Source organism: Rhinopithecus roxellana, chromosome 17 (assembly GCF_007565055.1).
Source record: "Rhinopithecus roxellana isolate Shanxi Qingling chromosome 17, ASM756505v1, whole genome shotgun sequence".
Taxonomy (NCBI): Eukaryota; Metazoa; Chordata; class Mammalia; order Primates; family Cercopithecidae; genus Rhinopithecus; species Rhinopithecus roxellana.
The window spans coordinates 79296782-79317309 of NC_044565.1; the positions used below are offsets into that span (position 1 = coordinate 79296782).

The following is a 20528-nucleotide window of genomic DNA, read 5'->3' on the forward strand; positions in this document are numbered from 1 at the left end:
TCGGGAGGCTGAGGCAGGAGAATGACATAAACCCGGGAGGTGGAGCTTGCAGTGAGCTGAGATCCGGCCACTGCACTCCAGCCCGGGCGACAGAGCGAGACTCGGTCTCAAAAAAAAAAAAAAAAGATAAACTTCTTCCTATGGGAATTGTTCTCTGCGCTAAGACAGACTTTTTAGTCATCGGAGTTATTAAGCCTAACTCCCTAGTTCATCTTATACCCCCCCTTTAAACTTTGAGTACTTTCTTCTTCTTATATCAATATTGAGATATCTCTGTAAGATACTCTGTATTGATTATACTTTGTAGTTTCAACTTATGACTCTTGTTGAACTTACCAGATAATAGTTTTTAGCATGTAAATAATGACAGTAACATTAATTCACAGGTTATAATTTTATCTAGGATGATATCATTGCATTAAAAAGCACCAACCTAGACCAGCTGAGGAAATTAATGTATTCCTATGTGCTCATTTGAATTCTTTTTTTCTGAATTCTATTTATAGTTAATGTTTAATTCCATTAAGAAAGTCTAATTTTTAGAATCATAAAAACTTGAAGAAATTTTCTTTTTTTTAGAAAGAGTCTTGCTCTGCTGCCCAGGCTAGAGCGGTGCAAGGGCACCATCATGGTTCACTGCAGCCTCGACTTCCCGGGCTCCAGCAATCCTCACACCTCAGCCTTCTGAATAGCTGGAACAACAGGTGTGTGCGACCACGTCTGGCTAATTCTTGTATTTTTGTAGAGACAGGGTTTCGCCATGTTGCCCAGGCTGCTCTCAGAGTCTTTAATAGACCAGTGCACAATGTGAATCTCCAAGAGAGCGGGCTATAGAATACAGCAGTTCCTAAATCTATTTAAATAACCTCCTCCCAAACCTCAAGAAATAATTTTTAACAGCTGTGGCAACACTCGTATTCTATGGTGCACAAGTTTCAGAAACATTATTCTAAACTAGAATTAATATGTTCTTTCATATTATAAACATGCATCCTATAAAAAGAAAGGGTAGATTAAATTACATTTTTTTTTTTTTTTTTTTTTGAGACCGAGTTTCTCTCTTGTTGCCCAGGGTGGAGCACAGTGGCACGATCTTGGCTCACTGCAACCTCCACCTCCAGGGTTCCAGCAATTCTCCTGCCTCAGCCTCCTGAGTAGCTGGAATTACAGGTGCATGCCACCATATGAGGCTAATTTTTGTATTTTTAGTAGAAACAGGGTTTCACCATGTTGGCCAGGCTGGTCTCGAACTCCTGACGTCAGGTGATTCACCCACCTTGGCCTCCCAAAGTGCTGGGATTACAGGCGTGAGCCACTGTGCCTGGCCTAAACCATACATTTTTGTTTGTTTGTTTTTTGTTTTGTTTTGTTTTTTGTTTTTGAGACAGAGTCTTGCTCCATGGCCCAGGCTGGAGTGCAATGGTGCAATATCAGCTCACTGAAACCTGTACCTCCTGGGTTCAAGTGAGTCTCCTGCCTCAGCCTCCTGAGTAGTTGGGATTACAGGCGTGCACCACCACACCCAGCTAAGTTTTGTATTTTCAGTAGAGACGGGGTTTCACTGTATTGGTCAGGCTTGTCTCAAACTCCCGACCTCAGGTGATCCATCTGCCTCGGCCTCTCAAAGTGTTGGGATTACAGGCGTGAGCCACCACGCCTGGCCTAAACCACATTTTCTTTGTATAAGAATGTAATGGAAGACTGGTATTAGAAACTCAATTAAGTTAAGGAGCACTTGATACTCCCTTCTCTTTAACATGCTTTCTCCACAGGACTCTGCTTTCCTTTCTACCTCATAGGCCTTCCCTCTTCCTGGTCTCTTTTGCTGATTCCTCCTTTTTTCCCCAAACTCTTTAAATTGGTGGGCTCCGAGACTCAGTTCTTGGTCATCTTCTCCATCTATATACCCAGGTATATATTTCCACGGCTTTAAAGCACATCCAGGTGTCAGCGATGCCCAAACTTTATCTACAGCCCAGAACTCTCTGCACTTGCAAGGCTTGTATGCCCAACTGCCTACTTGACCTCTCAATTAGGATAACTAATAAATATCTCACATTTAATGTGTCCAAAACCAAACCTCTGATCTCCCTGACAGTCATTCACCTGCTGCCATCTCCTACTCAATTGATGGCAACTCAGCCCTCAATATTATTGGCTAGGCCAATAAAATTGGAGGCTTACTTGACTTCTCTCCTTCTCTTGCCACTCTCCCCTCCATCCAATTCAGCAGCAAATACTGTTGGCCCTCCCTTCAACATATATCCAGAATGCAACCTCTTCTCATGTCCCGCATGGCCCCTTCTTGGCCTGAGCCACCATCTTCCTTTGCCTGGACTATTGCAGTGCCCTCTTTACAGCCCTCCCAGCATTTGCTTTGCCCCAGTTCATTCCCACTAGCCAAAATGATCTTGTTAAAAACACATCTGCTCCAATCACTCCTCTGTTCAGATCCCACAATGGCTTCCCACTTTCCTCAAAGTGAAAGCCAGAGTCAACGGCTTGCCATTCTATCCCTTATATTCCATCCTACCTCCTTGACTCTGTCCTCATTGGCTGTTCAGCCCTGGTTTATTTTTGCTGACCCAGGCACATCTGCTGTCTCTTAATCTCACCAGGTCTATCCCAGCTTTTGCTCCAGTTGATTCCCTCTGCCAGAAATGCTCTTCTCCAATTACCTACTTGGCTCACTCCCCCACTTCCTTCAGATCTTTGCTCAAATCACATCCTCTCAATAAATTCTCTCCTAACCTTCCTGTTCCTTTTTTTTTGTTTTGTGATACAGGATCTCACTCTGTCACCCAGGCTGGAGTGTGGTAGTCTAATCATGGCTCACTGCAGCCTCCACCTCCTAGGCTCAAGTGATCCTCCTGTCTCAGCTTCCTGAGTAGCTGGTACTACAGGTGCATGCCTAATTTTTAAAAATGTGCCCAGGGTGGTCTCGAACTCCTGGTCTGAAGTGATCCCCCTGCCTCGGCCTCTCAAAGTGGTGGGATTGTAGGTATGAGCCACCATACCAGCCTGAGCACCATATTTTACACTGGAATGTGTCCAATCCTTCCCCATGCCTTGTACCCCAGTATTTTTAATTTTCCTTCACTAGCTATGCTGTTTCTTTTTTTCTCACATACTATATACATTTTAAAAATTATTGTGTTTATTATGTATCATTCTTTCTTTCCACCTTCTCCAACTGGCATGTAAGTTACTACAGGGCAGTGATCTTTGGTCTGTTCATTGATGTATCACCAGGGCCTAATTGGTGAGCAATCACTTTCTAGATACTTGTTACATCAATAAACAATTTTTAAAAAATAACTTGACTGGAAAAATTTTCACAATAAAATTTATGTTCAATTAAATCTACTGAGACCTACCTATTTGTTGTTGTTTTTTTTTTTTTATTACGAATTTGAGCTATCCATCATAAAGGGAAAATAAAGCAGTCACTTTTAGTAATAAGTTGCTAAGCATTATTTTATTTCTGTTAAATAAACATGTATGCATGGTTTGAGTTTTCTTTTCTAGCACTGTACCATATATCTGGAATATTTTAAAAAATTGAACACCATATTTGTTCACACAATCAGACATTATAAGTAAGTGCTCTATGTTGTAGTTTACAAGAAATTTTGCTCTAAAATATCAATAATAATCTCACCTCTTTCAGGTCTTCATACAATACGAACTTAACATTGTCGCCATCAAGATGTTTGTTCCAACTGATTGCAAAATCAAAATAGCTTCCCCAAGAAACTAAAAACACAGTGGGGAAGACTTTAAGCAATGTTGAATAATAGAGGTTAAAATGATAGTTAATTTATGCTATAAAATATAAACTATACATATGTGTATATGCTCAAGATATGTTTATGTTATTATAAATGCCTACCACCAAAAGGTGACAGAAATCAGTCCCATTGTCTAAATTTCTATTTATTTTCTTATCTTTTCGAACGTTTTTCATAAATAACACAAAATTAAGCAAATTACAAAATGATTTATAAAAACTACAAGACATTCATGAATATTTAGGTGGATAAAAAAAAATCAGAAATAGTGAATGACACATGAAACCCTACAGAGATAATGCCAGAAAGAAATGATGAAAAAGACATTTTCTAGGCCGTCATTGTTCAATAAAAATGTAATGCTAGCCATATATGTAATTTTAGAAAAACAAATGACATTAATTTTAATGTTTTACTCCACTTAACCCAATTTATCAAAAATTTTATTCCATCATGTAATCAACAAAAATTTATGAGTGAAGCATTACATTCTTTTTTTTTTTTTTTTTTTTTTTGATAAGGAATCTTGCTCTGTCGCCCAGGCTGGAGTGCAGTGGCTGGATCTCAGCTCACTGCAAGCTCCGCCTCGCGGGTTTATGCCATTCTCCTGCCTCAGCCTCCTGAGTAGCTGGGACTACAGGCGCCCGCCACCTTGCCCGGCTAGTTTTTTGTATTTTTTTAGTAGAGACAGGGGTTTCACCGTGTTAGCCAGGATGGTCTTGATCTCCTGACCTTGTGATCCGCCCGTCTCGGCTCCCAATGTGCTGGGATTATAGGCTTGAGCCACTGCGCCCGGCCGCTTTACATTCTTTTAATATTCTAAATCTTCAAAAGCCATTGAGTATGAGACATATACTGAGAATCTCAATTTGGATGCTAAATTTTTATTGAAAATACTTGATGTATGTTTAGATTTAATAAAACTTACAGTTTAAAAAGTATATTTACATACCCAACTTATTACACTTACTTAAAAGTTTTCCAGTAGGCCAGGCATGGTGGGTCACGCCTGTAATCCCAGCTCTTTGGGAGGTCAAGGCGGGTGGATTGCCTGAGCTCTGGAGTTGGAGACTAGCCTGGGCGACATGATGAAACGCTGTCTCTACTAAAATACAAAAAATTAGCTGGGCTTGGCGGCCTGCACCTGTAATCCCAGCTACTCGGGATGCTGAGGCAGGAGAATTGCTTGAACCTGGGAGGCAGAGGTTGCAGTGAGCCGAGATTGTGCCACTGCACTCTAGCCTGAGCAATAGAGTGAGACTCCATGTCCAAAAAAAAAAAAAAAAAAAAAAAAGTTTTCCAGTAACTGAATTGTATATCCATTAAAAATTTTGAATTAATTCAAATTTTTTAAAATGAAAAATTTAGTTATTTAGCACCAGTCCCATTTCAAGTCCTCAGTTGTCACATATGGTTAGTGGCTACCACATTGGACAGTGCGGATGTAGACACGGATCAGCTGTGCTGTTTACTAGCTGTGTGACTTTGAGCAACTCCTAAAACTCCTTGTACCTTAGATTCCTCATCTGTAAAATGGGGCATTATGAGATTTAAATTAATTAACACATGTCAAATGCTAAAAACAGTGCCTGCTTCACTATAACACTCAATAGCCTTTTCTTTTTTTTTTTTTGAGATGGAGTCTTGCTGTGTCACCCAGGCTGGAGTGCAGTGGTGCAATATCGGCTCACTGCAACTTCTGCCTCCTGGGTTCAAGCAATTCTCCCGTCTCAAGTCTCCTGAGTAGCTGGAACTACAGGCACACGCCACCATGCCTGGCTAACTTTTGTATTTTGGTAGAGATAGGGTTTCACCATATTGGTCAGGCTGGTCTTGAACTCCTGACCTCAGGTGATCCACCTGCCTCGGCCTCCCAAAGTGCTGGGATTACTGGTGTGAGCCACCCCACCCGGCTTCAATAGCCATTACTATTATTATCATTACTATTATTCATAATATAATTATTACCACGATCATTGTTATCATGAAGCCCTTGCTTTGAGCCAGGCAGTTTCTATGTGTTTTATTTGCTGTCACAAATACTGTAAGTTGTCCACACAACATCCAATACATCCTCTTTTTTGTTGCTAACCAAACCCTGATTATTTGGGTCTAAGCTGATCATGACAATTCTGTTTCTTGATTTCCTGCCTTCCTCAGAGCTGTAAGTGGCCACATGAAATGGTTCCGCCCAGTGAGACACAAGCAAGAGTCTGCTGGAAGGTTTCTGGCAAAACTATTGCTGTGTGGAGCTAAGGAACACATTTGGCTACTGCTATCCTTCCTCCTTTTTCATGACTGAAAGGTGATGATTGGAAGGATAGTAGCCAATTTCAGGGTCTACTGCAAAAAGTGTGAGAGAGAGGCCAAGGGAATATCAGAGGTGCAGGCCAGTGATCCCAGGAACCAGCCACCTACCTTCAGACTTCCTGTTAAATGAGAAAAACAAATCTCTCCAAGGATGGACAGGGAAACAGAGACTCCCTAAAATAGATTGTCCCACTGATGACAAGTTTCTCATCGTCATTTGCAACAACATGGAGGGAGGACATTATGTTAACCAAAATAAGCTAGACACAAAAAGAAAAATACGGAGCCTGGGAAATAGTGAGGCTCCATCTCTACAAAAAGAAAAAAAAAATCAGCTGGTCATGGTGGTACGTGCCTGTCATCCCAGCTACTTAGGAGGCTGAGGACCACGTGAGCCCAGGAGGTCAAGGCTGCAGTGAGCCGTGCTGCTGCACTCCAGCCTAGGTGACAGAGTGAAACCTTGTCTCAAAAAAAAAAAAAAAAAAAAAAAAAGAAAAGAAAAGAAAAGAAAAAAAGAGAAGAAGAAGAATACACCGTGATCTCACTTGTATGTGGAATCTTTACAAAGTCAGATACATAATAGAGAGTAGGATGGTGGTTACAGGGGTGGAGAAGGGCAGGAAATGGGAAGACATAAGTCAAAAGGTACAAACTTGTTACGTAGTTATGAATTATTCAGTTATGAGTATCTTGAGATCTAATGTACAGCATGAGGATGACAGTTAATGACAGTTAATGATTTTATACCATATAATATTTGTTAAAAGAGTAGATTTTAGGTGTTCTTACTAAACACAAAAAAGGTAATTGTGTGACATGATGGAGATGTTAATTTGCTTGATTGTATTAATCATTTCATTATGTATGTGGTGAAATATCATGTTGTACACCTTAAATATATACAACAAAAATAATTTTAAAAAGCAGTCCTCTTAGAGTGAACTGACAACAGCTTCTCCTCTAGGGTCATTGGGCTTTAATATCCCGTTTATTACACTGTAGAGACTCAAAGAAGCCACTAATAAAAGGAATCAGTTACTGGTCTCTGGCCACTATACTTATGCGTATAGAGTCACTGCCACTTATAAGCATTGGCAAGTGATTTAACTTTTTTTTCTGAGATGGAGTTTCACTCTTGTTGCCCAGGCTGGAGTGCAATGGTGCCTTATCTGCTCACTGCAACCTCTGCCTCCTGGATTCAAATGGTTCTCCTGCATCAGCCTCCCAAGTAGCTGAAATTACAGGCATTAGCCACTCCGCCTGGCTAATTTTGTATTTTTATTTCTTTATTTTTTATTTTATCTTATTTTATTTTATTTTATTTTATTTTATTTTATTTTATTTTATTTTTTGTGTTGAAGTTTTGCCCTGTCACCCATGCTGGAGTGTAGTTGATCAATCTCGGCTCACTGCAACCTACGCCTCCTGGGTTCAAGCAATTCTTCTGCCTCAGCCTCCTGAGTAGCTGGGATTACAGGTATGCACCTCCATACCTGGCTAATTTTTGTATTTTTAGTAGAGACGGGGTTTTGCCATGTTGCCCAGACTGATCTCAAACTCCTAACCTCAAGTCATCCACCCACCTCGGCCTCCCAAAGTGCTGGAACTATGGACGTGAGCTATTGTACCCGTCTGATTTATATTTTGATTAGTTTCCTCATCTGTACAATGGAGCTAATACCACCTTACTCATAGTTTGTTATAAATCTTAAATAAAGTAATGCATAGACAACCCCTACTTTAGCACCTGGAGCATTAGTAGACACTTGTAGTTATCAATAAACCAGAGACAAAATATCAACATGTTTAACAAAAACTTATTTCTTACAAAAACTTATTTTCTTTCTAGCAAAGAAGTAGCTTAGGTACAGTAGCTCAGTGTCATGTGTCATGTGTCATGGTTTTTATCAATGTTATATAGTGACAAGGAAGTTAACTACAAATGGTTTTCTACATCACTCTCTGTTAAAGCTCTCTTTGGTCAGTCTGTACTCATAGTCAACATATGACTTGTCCAAATTAGTTTGCTTTTTTTGTTTTGTTTTGTTTTTTGTTTTGAGATGGAGTCTCGCTCTGCCAAGCTGGAGTGCAGTGGCACCATCTCAGCTCACTGCAACCTCTACCTCCTGGGTACAAGCGATTTTCCTGCCTCAGCCTCCAGAGTAGCTGGGACTACAGGTGTGTGCCACCACGCCCGGCTAATTTTTTGTATTTTTAGTAGAGACGGGGTTTCACTGTGTTAGCCAGGATGGTCTTGATCTCCTGATCTCGTGATCCACCTGCCTTGACCTCCCAAAGTGCTGGGATTACAGGCGTGAGCCACCGCGCCCAGCCCCAAATTAGTTTTTAAAACAGCAATGCATTTAATTGTGGGATGCACAGAACTAATGGTGCTATAAAAGTTCATTTAAATGTAACTTTTTGGTTCCCAGATCTACCTAAATCTTCTTCCTTTACCCTAAAACACATTTGGGTTTTCACATTTATGTGGTCATCTGTTCAAGTAAGAAGAATTCTTTTACCAACAGCCATACCTTGTCCTTTCATGAACTGTCTGAAGAATTCATCCCAAGAGCAATAGCTTGGAATATCGGGGACATCGTTATGGAAATGGAAAAAAGATACTGCCGTATCTTTAGGGTTTCGAAAGATCACCAATATCTAGGGAGCAAAAACTGAGTTAATTTATTTAGGTCTATGTTTTGAAATCTGGAAAATTGACAGAGCGAGGAATATCATGTCCACTCATATATTACATAATTGTGTTAATATAGAGAGAAAGAATGACAGTAGGAAACTGAGGAACAGGAGGTGGCTGATGGGGAAATCTGGGGAAAGGAGAGAAAGAAAGAAGAAGAAAAAGATTGATATTGTAGCAGAGGATTCTTGCTAATGAATTTAGGCAACAAGATGCATGGAAGATGTAAAAAGGAAAAAAAAGACCAAGCTCACTAGGATAATCACAAAAGTATGACCTAAAAGTTTAAACCCCCAAATAAAAATTGCAAATAATGTTAAGGACGACAAAAATAATGTATTAGAGTTGTTGAGAGAAGATTAAAGAATGGCAAAGCCCACTCTTTGTGTATGATGTTCATGGGTGAGTAGATGACACAGAACGTCTGAATTCCTGTATCTGTCTTCTCTGATGAGGAAAGTGTTCCTTTGGATGAGTAGCATGAAATAAACATTGTAAAGAACAAACTGAAATCCCAGAGAACTAAAAGATTGTAGAGGCTCACACGTCTGCTCCAAGTTCAGCCTTCTGGCCTGAAGCCTTCCATTTCAAGAACTGAGGAAACTGGAGGACACATGATCCAGCATGTTCCTGAATTCCGAGGAATCCGAAAACATGTGAGGCCAGACAACTAGAACAGGCAGAAGTCATTTCCCTTTCAGAAAGGGGAAAGATGTGGATTTTGCAAAGTGCAGATTTGTGATATTCACTTTCATTTGGGAGAAGTCTAGAATTGACTAAAAACAAGATTTGGGGCCATGTAAAGGAGGAAACTAACCAATGGGGCAACATGGATCCTCTAACAACAAGTCAGTTAACACCTGGATTTTATCAACATAGTTTTAGTTTAGTAGGTGGAGTAGCTTATGCTTTCTCCTACAAAAAAAGTAAGAATGTAAGCCAGCAGCAGGAGCAGTTAGGCATATGAAACTCACTGGCGGCTGGGCGTGGTGGCTTACGCCTGTTCTCCCGGCACTTTGTGAGGCTGAGGCAGGTGGATCACTTGAGGTCGAGTTCAAGACCAGCCTGGCCAACATGGAAAAACCCTGCCTCTACTAAAAATACAAAAATTAGCCAGGTGCAGTGTTGAGCACCTGTAGTCCCAGCTACTCAGGAGGCTGAGGCAGGAGAATTGATTGAACCTAGGAGATGGAGGTTGCTGAGATCGTGCCATTGCACTGCATCCTGGGCAACAGAGCAAGACTCCATCACAACAACAACAACAACAACAAACTGACTGGGTATAAATAGTTAATTAACTAATGTAAACCTGCTGGGAGGTTTTTAATAAGCCCTTCCACTATCTTGGCTGGGTCATAGTTAATATTTTAATTAATGATTTAGGTAAAGATATAGAAGCTATATTTACCAAATTTGTAAATAACATGACAGTGGGAGGGAGTCAGGATATCAAAATACCTTGTCTGCCTAAAGAATTTAACTAACACTAACAGGATAAAATTGAGTAGAGATCAATGGGTCTGGGTCTTGTCTTGTGCTTAGATGTAACACTCATCCCTGCTGCCAGTCCAAATATAGTAGATTCTTGTCATTTGAGGGTTTTATATTTGAGGCTTTACCACTCAATTGGCCTGGCTGGTAGCAATCTGTAAGTTTACAAAGACGTAAGTTTACAAAGACGTAAATTTAAATTTGAGGGCTAATTGGATGGAGTATGAACAAATTCCACACATCAACGTCTTACCTCCCTGCTGTTGCTCTTGTTTTTTGTTGTTGTTTTTGAGACTGGGTCTGACTCTGTCACCCAGCCTGGAGTGCAGTAGTGTGACCTCGCTTACTGCAACCTCTGCCTCCTGGGCTCAAGCAATCCTCCACCTCAGCCTCCCAAGTAGCTGGGACCACAGCAGTGCACCACCATGACCAGCTAATTTTTGTATTTTTTGTAGAGACGGGGGTCTCACTGTGTTACCCAGGCTGGTCTTGAACTCCTGGGCTCAAGTGATCCTCCTGCCTCAGCCTTCCAAAGTGCTGGGATTACAGACGTGAGCCACTGCATCCAGTCCCTGTTGCTCTCTACTTGCTCTTGTATTCTTACAAATGTGAAACTCTGTTCAAAAGCCTGCGTGCCCCAAGTCCAACGCTTTATAAATTACTTCAGCTCTGTTTATTATAGAGACTCTAAGGAAAAATGTGTTAACTGCATTAAACGGGGGAAATTATGTGTTAAAGTGGTATTTCAGTCTTTACAAATACACAATACAAGGAAAAACTGTTTAACAGCACTATTCAAAGCTGGCTTAGGGGATACCGGAGATCTTTATCATTGGAGGTGCTCAATCATGGTCCAGCTGCTTAGTGGAATTCAAACACTCGATGGAAATTAGCACAGATGACCTTTAAGATATTTTCCCATTTTAAGCTACTAGGATTCTTGTATCATGGCCACAAAGCTGCTCATTGTAAACCTCCACTTCCCTAAGGTTTGCTTTCCTACTCTTCCTTTCTTATTTTGCTTCCCCTCCTGTCTCTTACCATTGAAACTGTAGTTATCTTAACAGTTTTCCTCTTTTGCCTTTCTTTGCTCTTATCTCACTAGTCTCCCATTCTTGCTAGCATTCAGCAGGAGTTTAATTTTTTTTTTTTTTTTTTTTTTTTTTTTCAGACAAGGTCTCGCTCTGCCACCCAGGCTGGAGAGCAGTGGTGAGATTTTGGCTCACTGCAACCTCTATCTCTCGGATTCAAGTGATTCTCCTACCTCAGCCTCCCAAGTAGCTGGGATTACAGGCACGTGCTATCACCCCTGGCTATTTTTAGTAGGTTGGTGCAAAAGTAATTGGGGTTTTTGCCATTAAAAGTAATTTTTTTTTGTAGAAATGGGGTTTTGCCATGTTGGCTAGGCTGGTCTCAAACTATTGACTTCAAGTGATTTGCCCACCTTGGTCTCTCAAAGTGCTGGGATTAGAAGCATGAGTCACCACACCCTGCAGGGAGTTTAAATCTTGATTGTAACTAATTCAAATCATTTTCTTCTGAGACAGAAAAAAGGCACCAAGAAATAAGGAATGGAAGGGAGACCAGGTGAGAGGAAACAGAAAGAGTTGGGTAAAAACTAGTAATTACAAGAAATATATCAATACTGATTAATAAAAAAATATTTTTAAACAAATGGTAAGAACAGCCAAAGCACATATAGTTCTGTATGCATGCTGTGAAGTTTCTTACTATATGTGAAATTCAAAAATAAAATAGTTTTAGCCAGGCATGGTGGCTCATGCCTGTCATCTCACCACTTTGGGAGGCCTTGGTAGCAGAAGGATTTCCCAAGGCCAGGAGTTCAAGGCCAGCCTGGGCAACATAGTGAGATGCTGTCTCTATAAAATTTTTAAATATATTTGAAAAAATAGTTTTAGTTCTCAGGTAAATAGTGCTCACCAGAAAGAAACAAAGGAACAATTTTTTTTTCTCATTTTACTAGATTGTATTTTTTTGTGTGTTTTTGAAACACTCTAAATATTCTAGCGGGATTCGGAAAATTATTCGCTGTAAAACAGATTATAAAATACATTTTATTCTATGCATGTTTTATATCCTTGTTGAAAATGCATTTGACTTGACTGCAACTATAGCAAATATACGTCAAGAAAGAAACAAAAAAATTAAATGTCACACTTCATTTACTAAGCTTCTATGAGGAGGAACAAACTCATGTTACACTTCCAAAAACTAATATCTATACACAGAAATTTCAAAGAATTATCAGTAGGAAAGGACACTCGCCTTGGCTTTACTCTTGAAGATAGACCCAGGTAATTTGTCATAGTGGAGGTGAGTTGCCAAAATCCTTGGTGATGGAAAGCCTTTCATTCTCTTAAAAATATACACAAAAAGGTGAAAATGTGCATGTGTGTGTGTGTGTGTGTGTTGAATCACTCCTAGGTTTGGTATCTAAATGACAGTTTCCAGCACTACTGTCACTATAGCTTCTCCTCCTCCTCCAATTTTTCTTTCTTTCTTTTTTTTGAAACAGAGCCTCACTCTGTCGCCCAGGCTGGAGTGCAGCGGTGCGATCTCAGCTCACTGCAACCCCCACCTTCCAGGTTCAAGCAATTCTCCTTTCTCAGCCTCCTGAGTAGCTGGGATTACAGGTATCCACCACCACGACCAGCTAATTTTTGTATTTTTAGTAGAACAGGGTTTCGCCATGTTGGCCAGGCTGGTCTGAAACTCCTTACCTCAGGGGATCCACTCGCCTCAGCCTCCCAAAGTGCTGGGATTACAGGCACGCCTGGCCAATTTTTCTTTATTTCTGTTTTCTTACTTTGTGGAGATGAGGAATGAAGAATCATAGATAAACAAATAATTAAAATATTCTTGAATTTCTTTGTTGTACCCTGCTTACCATTTCCCAATCATTTTTGTAATTTTAAAAAAAATTACACAATCGTATCAAATCCCTTTTATTCAAGACCGCTCATAATCTGAAATATACACTTTCAGCCAGGCACAGTGGCCCACGCCGGTAATCCCAGCACTTTGGGGAGGCCGAGGTGGGCGGATCACGAGGTCAGGAGATTGAGACCATCCTGGCTAACACGGTGAAACCCCATCTCTACTAAAAACGTAAAAAATTAGCCGGGCGTGGTGGTGGGCACCTGTAGTCCCAGTTACTCAGGAGGCTGAGGCAGGACAATGGTGTGAACCCGGGAGGCAGAACTTGTAGTGAGCCAAGATTGTGCCACTGTACTCCAGCCTGGGTGACAAAGCAGGACTCCGTCTCCAAAAAAAAAAAGAAATACACACTTTCATTTAATTTGGATCTCTTCTATATTCAAGGTCTTTAACAGAAATAGTGAAATCTTTCCACAGTTCCTGCAAATCCATTTTTAACATTTAAATCTTTCTGTTTAACCAGCTAAAACTCTAGGCAATAAAATATCTCAATAGAACCTGAAAGTGCAGAGTTACTTAAATGTCTGAGAAATGTTTTATGAGAGAAATATATTGTCAGTATATGGACTAAGGTGATTCTTTTTTTGTAATCTATTTCTATAGATAATTTTGAAGATAAAATTATCTATTTAATCTGCCAGGATTAAGGGTTTTCACTTACAATCAGACCATTAGTGTATGTTATGCAGGGAAGTAAGGCTTCAAGTTTTTAGTCCCACATCTGTAGAGGTCACTCACTGCTTGGTTGCAGCTACAATATAACTAACTACTCATTGTAAGTGATAAAAGGATATTCAGATGTTTGTAGCCAATTGTTCTGTAAAAACTTAGTGGAGGCCGGGCATCCTGACCAACATGGTGAAACCTTGTCTCACTAAAAATACAAAAAATTAGCTGGGTGTGGTGGCGTTTGCCTGTAGTCCCAGCTACTCAGGAGGCTGAGGCAGGAGAATCACTTGAACCTGGGAGGCGGAGGTTGCAGTGAGCTGAGATCGCGCCACTGCACTCCAGCCTGGGCGACACAGTGAGACTCTATCTAAAAAAAGAAAAAAAAAAAAAAAACTTAGTGGAGATCTCAGCTCAAGCAAGGGGACAAAAAATGAAATTTTAAAAATAAAACACACTTTAAATCAATGATATGGGCCCAAGTGGTGACTAGCAGTGTAAAATCTCATTTACATCAAACTGTACTTTTAAACATTTGAAGTATTTTCATACTCATTCATACTCATTCACAACAATCCTCTCAGGTAGATATTGTAACCCCCATTTTAGAGATTAAGAACAGGCTTTGAGGTTTTAAGCACTTTGTGCAAAATTGCACAGGTGATTATTTTCAGATTAAGTTATAGAGTGTGGTTTCCACGAAACTTTATGGCCAAAAATCATGTACAGACACATGAGAAATGGTAAAGTTACTAAAAGGATTAGAAAAGCACCCAAGGGAAAAATGGAAGTCAACTGTAATAAAATTAGATAGCTACATAATATATACGACTATGTTCATTAAAATGTATAATATAGCCCAAGTGTGAGCAAAGACTAGATACCTTATTTAAGGAAAAATATGTATTCGAGAAAAGTTCTCTAGATACCTTATGTAAGGAAAAATATGTATTCCAGAAAAGCTCTCTGTAAAGCAACTAATTGTTAAGTGAAGTTCATTTCACTGATTTCCATTTAAAAATAAAGGGCATATTGGCCAAGCGTGGTGGCTCACGCCTGTAATCGCAACACTTTAGGAGGCTGTGCGGGGTGGATCACTTGAGGTCAGGAGTTCGAGAGTAGCCTGTCCAATGTGATGAAACTCTGTCTCTACTAAAAATACAAAAAATTAGCTAGGCGTGGTGGTGCACAACTGTAATCCCAGCTACTCGGGAGGCTGAGGCAGGAGAATCGCTTGAACCCAGGAGGTGGAGGTTACAGTGAGAGGAGATCGCACCATTGCACTCCAGCCTGAGTTACAGAGTGGGACTCCATTTCAAAAAAAGAGAGAGAGAGAGAGAGAAATTGAAATCTGGATAAATGTTGGCATCATTTCTAAAGGTGATGTTAAACATTCTCCTTAGTAAAAAGTTATGCAAAGACCTGGACAGGGGAAGTCTATGGGGCTTTTCCTTATTTCCTACCTAGGACAAAGCTTCTTACTGCCCCTGTTGGCCCATTCTAGGTTCCTGGGCCCATCTTGGCTGAGCCTTCATCAGGTTTGCTTTGGCCCAAATGACCCTCTCTGGTCTGTTTTTGCCGACCAGATCCAGGACTCGGCACTTACCTCCAAACCACTCTCCTCTGAGTCCCTGAACACCTATCTCCTTTACCATGTATTTTTGTGCTACTTTGGCCTAAACCTTGGAAATGGACTTCCTTCCACCTAGGTTCCAACTTTCGAGTTTGTATTTGTCATCATGCCACCGTCTCAGTCACCTTCCAGAAGCTGTTCCCTAAGTCCCAATCCAGTGGCTTTATGCTTAGTAACTGAGCTCTGTCTGCCTGTTGGGAGTCTTGGTGGTGAACATTTCTGAAAGTTTTACTGAGACTGTGGTTCCCCCTTGAATACAGCCTTCGCTTCCCAGCTGCATTCTGGTGTGTCTAGGAGTGGGGAGGGGCTGTCTTCCATGTCCTTTTTCTGTCCAAGCACTGAAGTCCTGAGGCAGATCCTCCTCCCACTCCTTTCTTGCCTTCCCTGGGCAGGGAGTAGAGCATCCTATCTCACACCCAAGTCCCAGTTAGTTGTATTGGGAAGGTAAGTAATAACAGCTAGGGTGACCTGTTATCCCCTTCACACATATCAGTGGCTTATTCTCTTAGCTAATGCTTGATTTCTTCCCGTCCCTTACACACACACGAATCATAACTGAGATAGGGAAATCAAAAATCACTGGGTGCGGTGGCTCATGCCCATAATCTCAGCACTTTGGGAGGCCAAAGTGGGAGGATCACTTGAGCCCAGGAGTTCATTACCAGCCTGGCAACGAAATGAAACCCTGTCTCTACAAAAAAAATTTTAAAAAATTAGCCAGGTGTACTGGCATGTGCCTGTAGTCCCAACTACTCAGTAGAGTGAAGCAGGAGGATCACTTGAGCCCAGGAGGTCAAGGCTGCAGTGAGCCATGATCATACCACTGCACTACAGCCTGGGCAATGAAGTGAGACTCCATTTCAAAAAAAAAAAAAAAATCATGCCTTACTAGGAAAAGACTGGTGATTCCTACTACCATCCTGCACAGGTCCATGTCTTCAGAGATGAGGCTTTTCTGTTCATTTCCTGAGGTTTCTCAGCTTACTTTTCCCCTACTTAAAATAAAAAGAACAAAAAACAGGCTGGCTATACAGTATAGTTGTTAAAAGCTCAAACTAGAAAACGGGTTCAAATCTTGGCTCTATCATTTATTAGTCCCTTGACATTGGGCAAGTCCCTAGCAGTTCTATCTTTTGTGAAATGGTAATAAGGTTCTTTTGCAAAAAATGAGATGATACCTGAACAGTGCTGAGGATATGGTAGGCACAGAGCAAATTGTGATAATTATTAGTATCGCACTTTCTAAACTGAAAACTAAAGAATCCCCAAACTGGAAGAAATCTTTCTATGATAATTTGCTGTAAAGTTAAAGGCTGTTTGTACTAACCTGATATTTATCTGAATCCCCACATTCAAGAACTGGGAATTCTGGATATTCATACTTTTTTTTAGAAACAGCAAATATTAATTCATGGACAATGTGGAGAATCCAGTTTGAACCTATCAGAAAAATCAGAGAATAAAAACTCATTACGGAGTCTTGATGTAACAAAAGCACGTTACTTTAGCATATACATGATAAAAACTAAAATCTACAACCATTCCCTGATGTGTATATTTAGGTCTTCTGTGTTTGAAATAACTTGGACTATGGAAAGAAATGGTTTGATGGAAAACAGCATTTACCTATAATTAGTATAAAATTCAACTTATTTCTCAGATGTCTCCTTTAACAAGGGACAATGCTTCATTTTGAATCTAGAATATGTTTCTTATAGAACAATGTTATGTTATAGAAAGTTTATTATAAGTTATTTATATTATTTTACATTAAATTAATATGTATTTTCTACAGGAATCTATAATTTTGATTTTATGAAAACACAGCATCAGTTAAGAAAAAACATATTAAATGAGGTTAGCTTTAATAAACAACAGTAAAAAGAATCAAAAGGAAATGGTAGAAAGCAGGATAATTTAGATTCTTCAAGTTTTATTTTCCATTGATGAAGGATCTTTGTAAAAGTGATTGGAGAAACTGACGGAGCAGTATTTGATCCTGAAAAATAATTTGTAACATGGAAATCATCATGTAAAGTATAGAAGTGGCTGTGCTTTTGTCCAGCCAGAAATCAAGACAAAATCACTGCTACTGTCACTGCTCCTTGCCAACTGAACTTTCCCACATTCATGCAACTCCCTTCCAGGCCCGTCAACCATCCCCTTCCGCTCTCCATCCTCCATAATGGCCTTTCCGCACAGAGCTCTTCCTTCAGACACTGGGGTTTTTTAATCTAGCAATTCTATGTACTGATTATATAACCTACGTACTTAACCATGGTGGCCCTCCTCCTCACTGACGCTCAGTCAGATTCCTGCAATGAGGAACCGCCTTCGTCCCACCTTTGTCTCACACCCTCCCCAACCTACTCACTATGAGAAGTGTGCTTGTAGGAAACGACTTGTTACTTACCACACTTTGGATAAGATGCTAGCACGATGTCATCATGTCTGGCTTCGAATGTGTCCAGCGCTTGGAAAGTTTCTGAGGTGCACATGGTGATGGGGTAAGGAATCCCCTGGTAGGTGAAAAATAAGTGAGAAAGTGCAGTTTCTTTAGATTTTTCTAAAGCTTCATCAATGTACTCAATAAATTTGGATTTATCAGCCATGGTAGCTCCCTGCAAATGAACCTGCTCTGTGGCTGTCCAGGGGGAGTGATTGCTTTTAATGGAGTTGGGCAGGGGCTGGAATAAAGGGCTCCTCCCAGGCACATGAAAAAGAAATCATTTAATTCTCATCCACCCTCCCTCAACTTTTGCATATCCTCCTGGCAAAAGCTAAACCACAGGTGCAAAACAGGCTGATGATCAGGGAATATTACCCCAAGGGTTGATTACATAACCATTTAGGCAATCTGCCCAGTGAAAGTAAGAATGGGATATCCTAATAGAAGAAAATATATATTAAATATCTAACAAATAGGTATTGAATCAGGCACGCAATTTTTCTATTAGAAATTCACAGAATGAAATCTCAGTTCTCTCCTGGGTTGATACATTTTTACACATATCCTATGTGGTGTGAAAGGAAGCAATGGGATTGTGAGGTAATTTGGTGGGGTGGAAAAGAGACCAAATTTGGGGGCAGTCTCGGGCACTCTCATTTACTGGCTCAATAGATTTACAAGTCTAAAGACCTGAGTTTGAACCTTGACTCTACCATTTACTAGTTGTGTTACTCTGAGCTAATGATAATATATCTCTAAAAGTTTATGTAAAATTGTTAACAGTGGAAATGTATCTGAGTTATCCCATATGGGTCTGCAGCAACCTCAATTCTTGCCTCCTCAGAAGAAAGAACTGACTGAGGGTATAAGGCAGAAAAAGAGACTGACACAAGTTTCAGAGCAGGAGTGGAAGTTTACTAAAAGCTTTAGAGCAGGAAAGAAAGGAAAGTACACTTAGAAGAGACCCAAGTGGGTGACTTGAAGAGCAAGTGCAATGTTTAACCTTGATGCTAGGCCTTCACAGGCTGGCCCACTTCTGGTATCTCACACCCCTTTCCCATGATTCTTCCCTTAGAGTGGGCTGCTCTCCTTACCCTCGGGAAGTGAGCACGTGCAGTGTGTTTAGGAAGCTGTACGCAGGCCCATCTGAGGCTTTCTTCCCTTTTCTAGTGTAGCGCCCCCAGAAGGTCAGACTATGTCATTGTGTCTCTTAATGTGCATGCTGGGGAAGTTGCTTCTTCCTGGCACATTTCCTAGGGTAGAGTCTTTCTGTAGCTGTCTTTTTCCTTTGGATAAGTTGGCTCATACTTCCCATCTCCCAGCGGCTTGGTGTGGCCCTGTGGCTAAAACAGGAAGTTGATGGCTCTCCAATCTTCTTTAGTCCCTTCCCCATACCTGGAAGGCAGATACTGTGTTGGCAAGTCAGATTTGCTAATTCGGAGGAAAGCAGCACTGAGGAAACCTGGCTCACCAGATGGCCTTGAGAAACAGAGCCACCCTCCCACGACTTACACTGTATAACAAGCCTCCTTCTGACCCGTATGTGAAAGAGCGTAATTGTTCATCTTGTTTGAGCCACTGAATTATTGGAGTCTCAACAATTACAATTATAATTACTCAAAAGTTATAGCAGTTTAGCCTATATCCTATCTGGTACATTTTCTGGGTCAAAACTTACGCTTTGGCCTCTTGATAAGTCAAATATCTATAAACATAGACTATATATTTCTTCTTATTTCTCTCCCATTCTCTTCCCCACATCTTTCTTCTTACCCTTCTTCCATTTTCCAAAGGTAATTTTTTTTCACTGTATTTACCTTTCTCTTAACCAATGTTAACCAGTTAAGAAGATGACTTCTAGTTATGCTTAGTTACCTGGCTGTACCATCATTCATGTATCAGTTAAAAGGATAGCTAACATTATTGAGTACTTGCATGTACCACATCCCCTTCCAAATTGCTAAGATTACAGGAATGATTTGATGTAATTTCCTAACAGCCTTATGAAACTGGTGTTGCTTTGCTACCTTTTGCAGTTAGGTTAATTGAGGCCACAGGGGCTAAGTGACTTCTAGAGAACAAGAGGTGAGGGTTGGTGGGAGAAAAAGCAGGTTTTATTCAGAGAGCCAGCAAACAGAGAAGATGGTGAACTAGTGTTCTAAAGTACCACCTTAAATTTTAATATTGACCATAGGTTTTTTAAGGGGGAAATGCATGGCAGACATGTGGGAGTGGTACAGGATGCAGGGTCTGTATGTCTTGTTTCAATGGCTATCTTGGGTAATTGCCTGTTTGGAGGTCTGGTTGGCATTATCTTGATTTCAGCCCAAAGGCAGTGGAGAAAATGTTGCAACTCCCCTTAAGCACGAGGATTCTGCAGTTGGGGCTCTGCATCTGGTTTGTTTCAAGATTAGCTTCTGGAATTTTTTAACCAAGAAAACAATTAGATAAACATGCATTGTCAGAGGAGAATGTCTTGAGAGGGAGGGAATGGAGGGGTAAGAGGGCAGGAAAAGAAACTGAGTGATTAAA

The 20528-nt window shown here is 40.5% G+C and overlaps 1 protein-coding gene across 2 annotated transcripts in view; it reads right to left on the reverse strand.

Moving 5' to 3' along the window:
• SULT6B1 (sulfotransferase family 6B member 1) overlaps positions 1–20528 on the reverse strand; it is a 31067-nt gene that overhangs the window by 3064 nt on the left and 7475 nt on the right. The window contains exons 2-6 of one of the 2 annotated variants that reach the window (XM_030921229.1): positions 17961–18066; positions 16875–16987; positions 12577–12666; positions 8636–8762; positions 3662–3756 (exon numbers count right to left, since the gene is read on the reverse strand). In XM_030921229.1, the coding sequence (XP_030777089.1) occupies positions 3662–3756; positions 8636–8762; positions 12577–12666; positions 16875–16987; positions 17961–18045 (510 nt within the window). In that variant the 5' untranslated portion in view covers positions 18046–18066. Of the gene's footprint in view, positions 1–3661; positions 3757–8635; positions 8763–12576; positions 12667–16874; positions 16988–17960; positions 18160–20528 lie in introns of those variants that run through there. The other variant, XM_030921228.1, reaches the window with a different exon arrangement.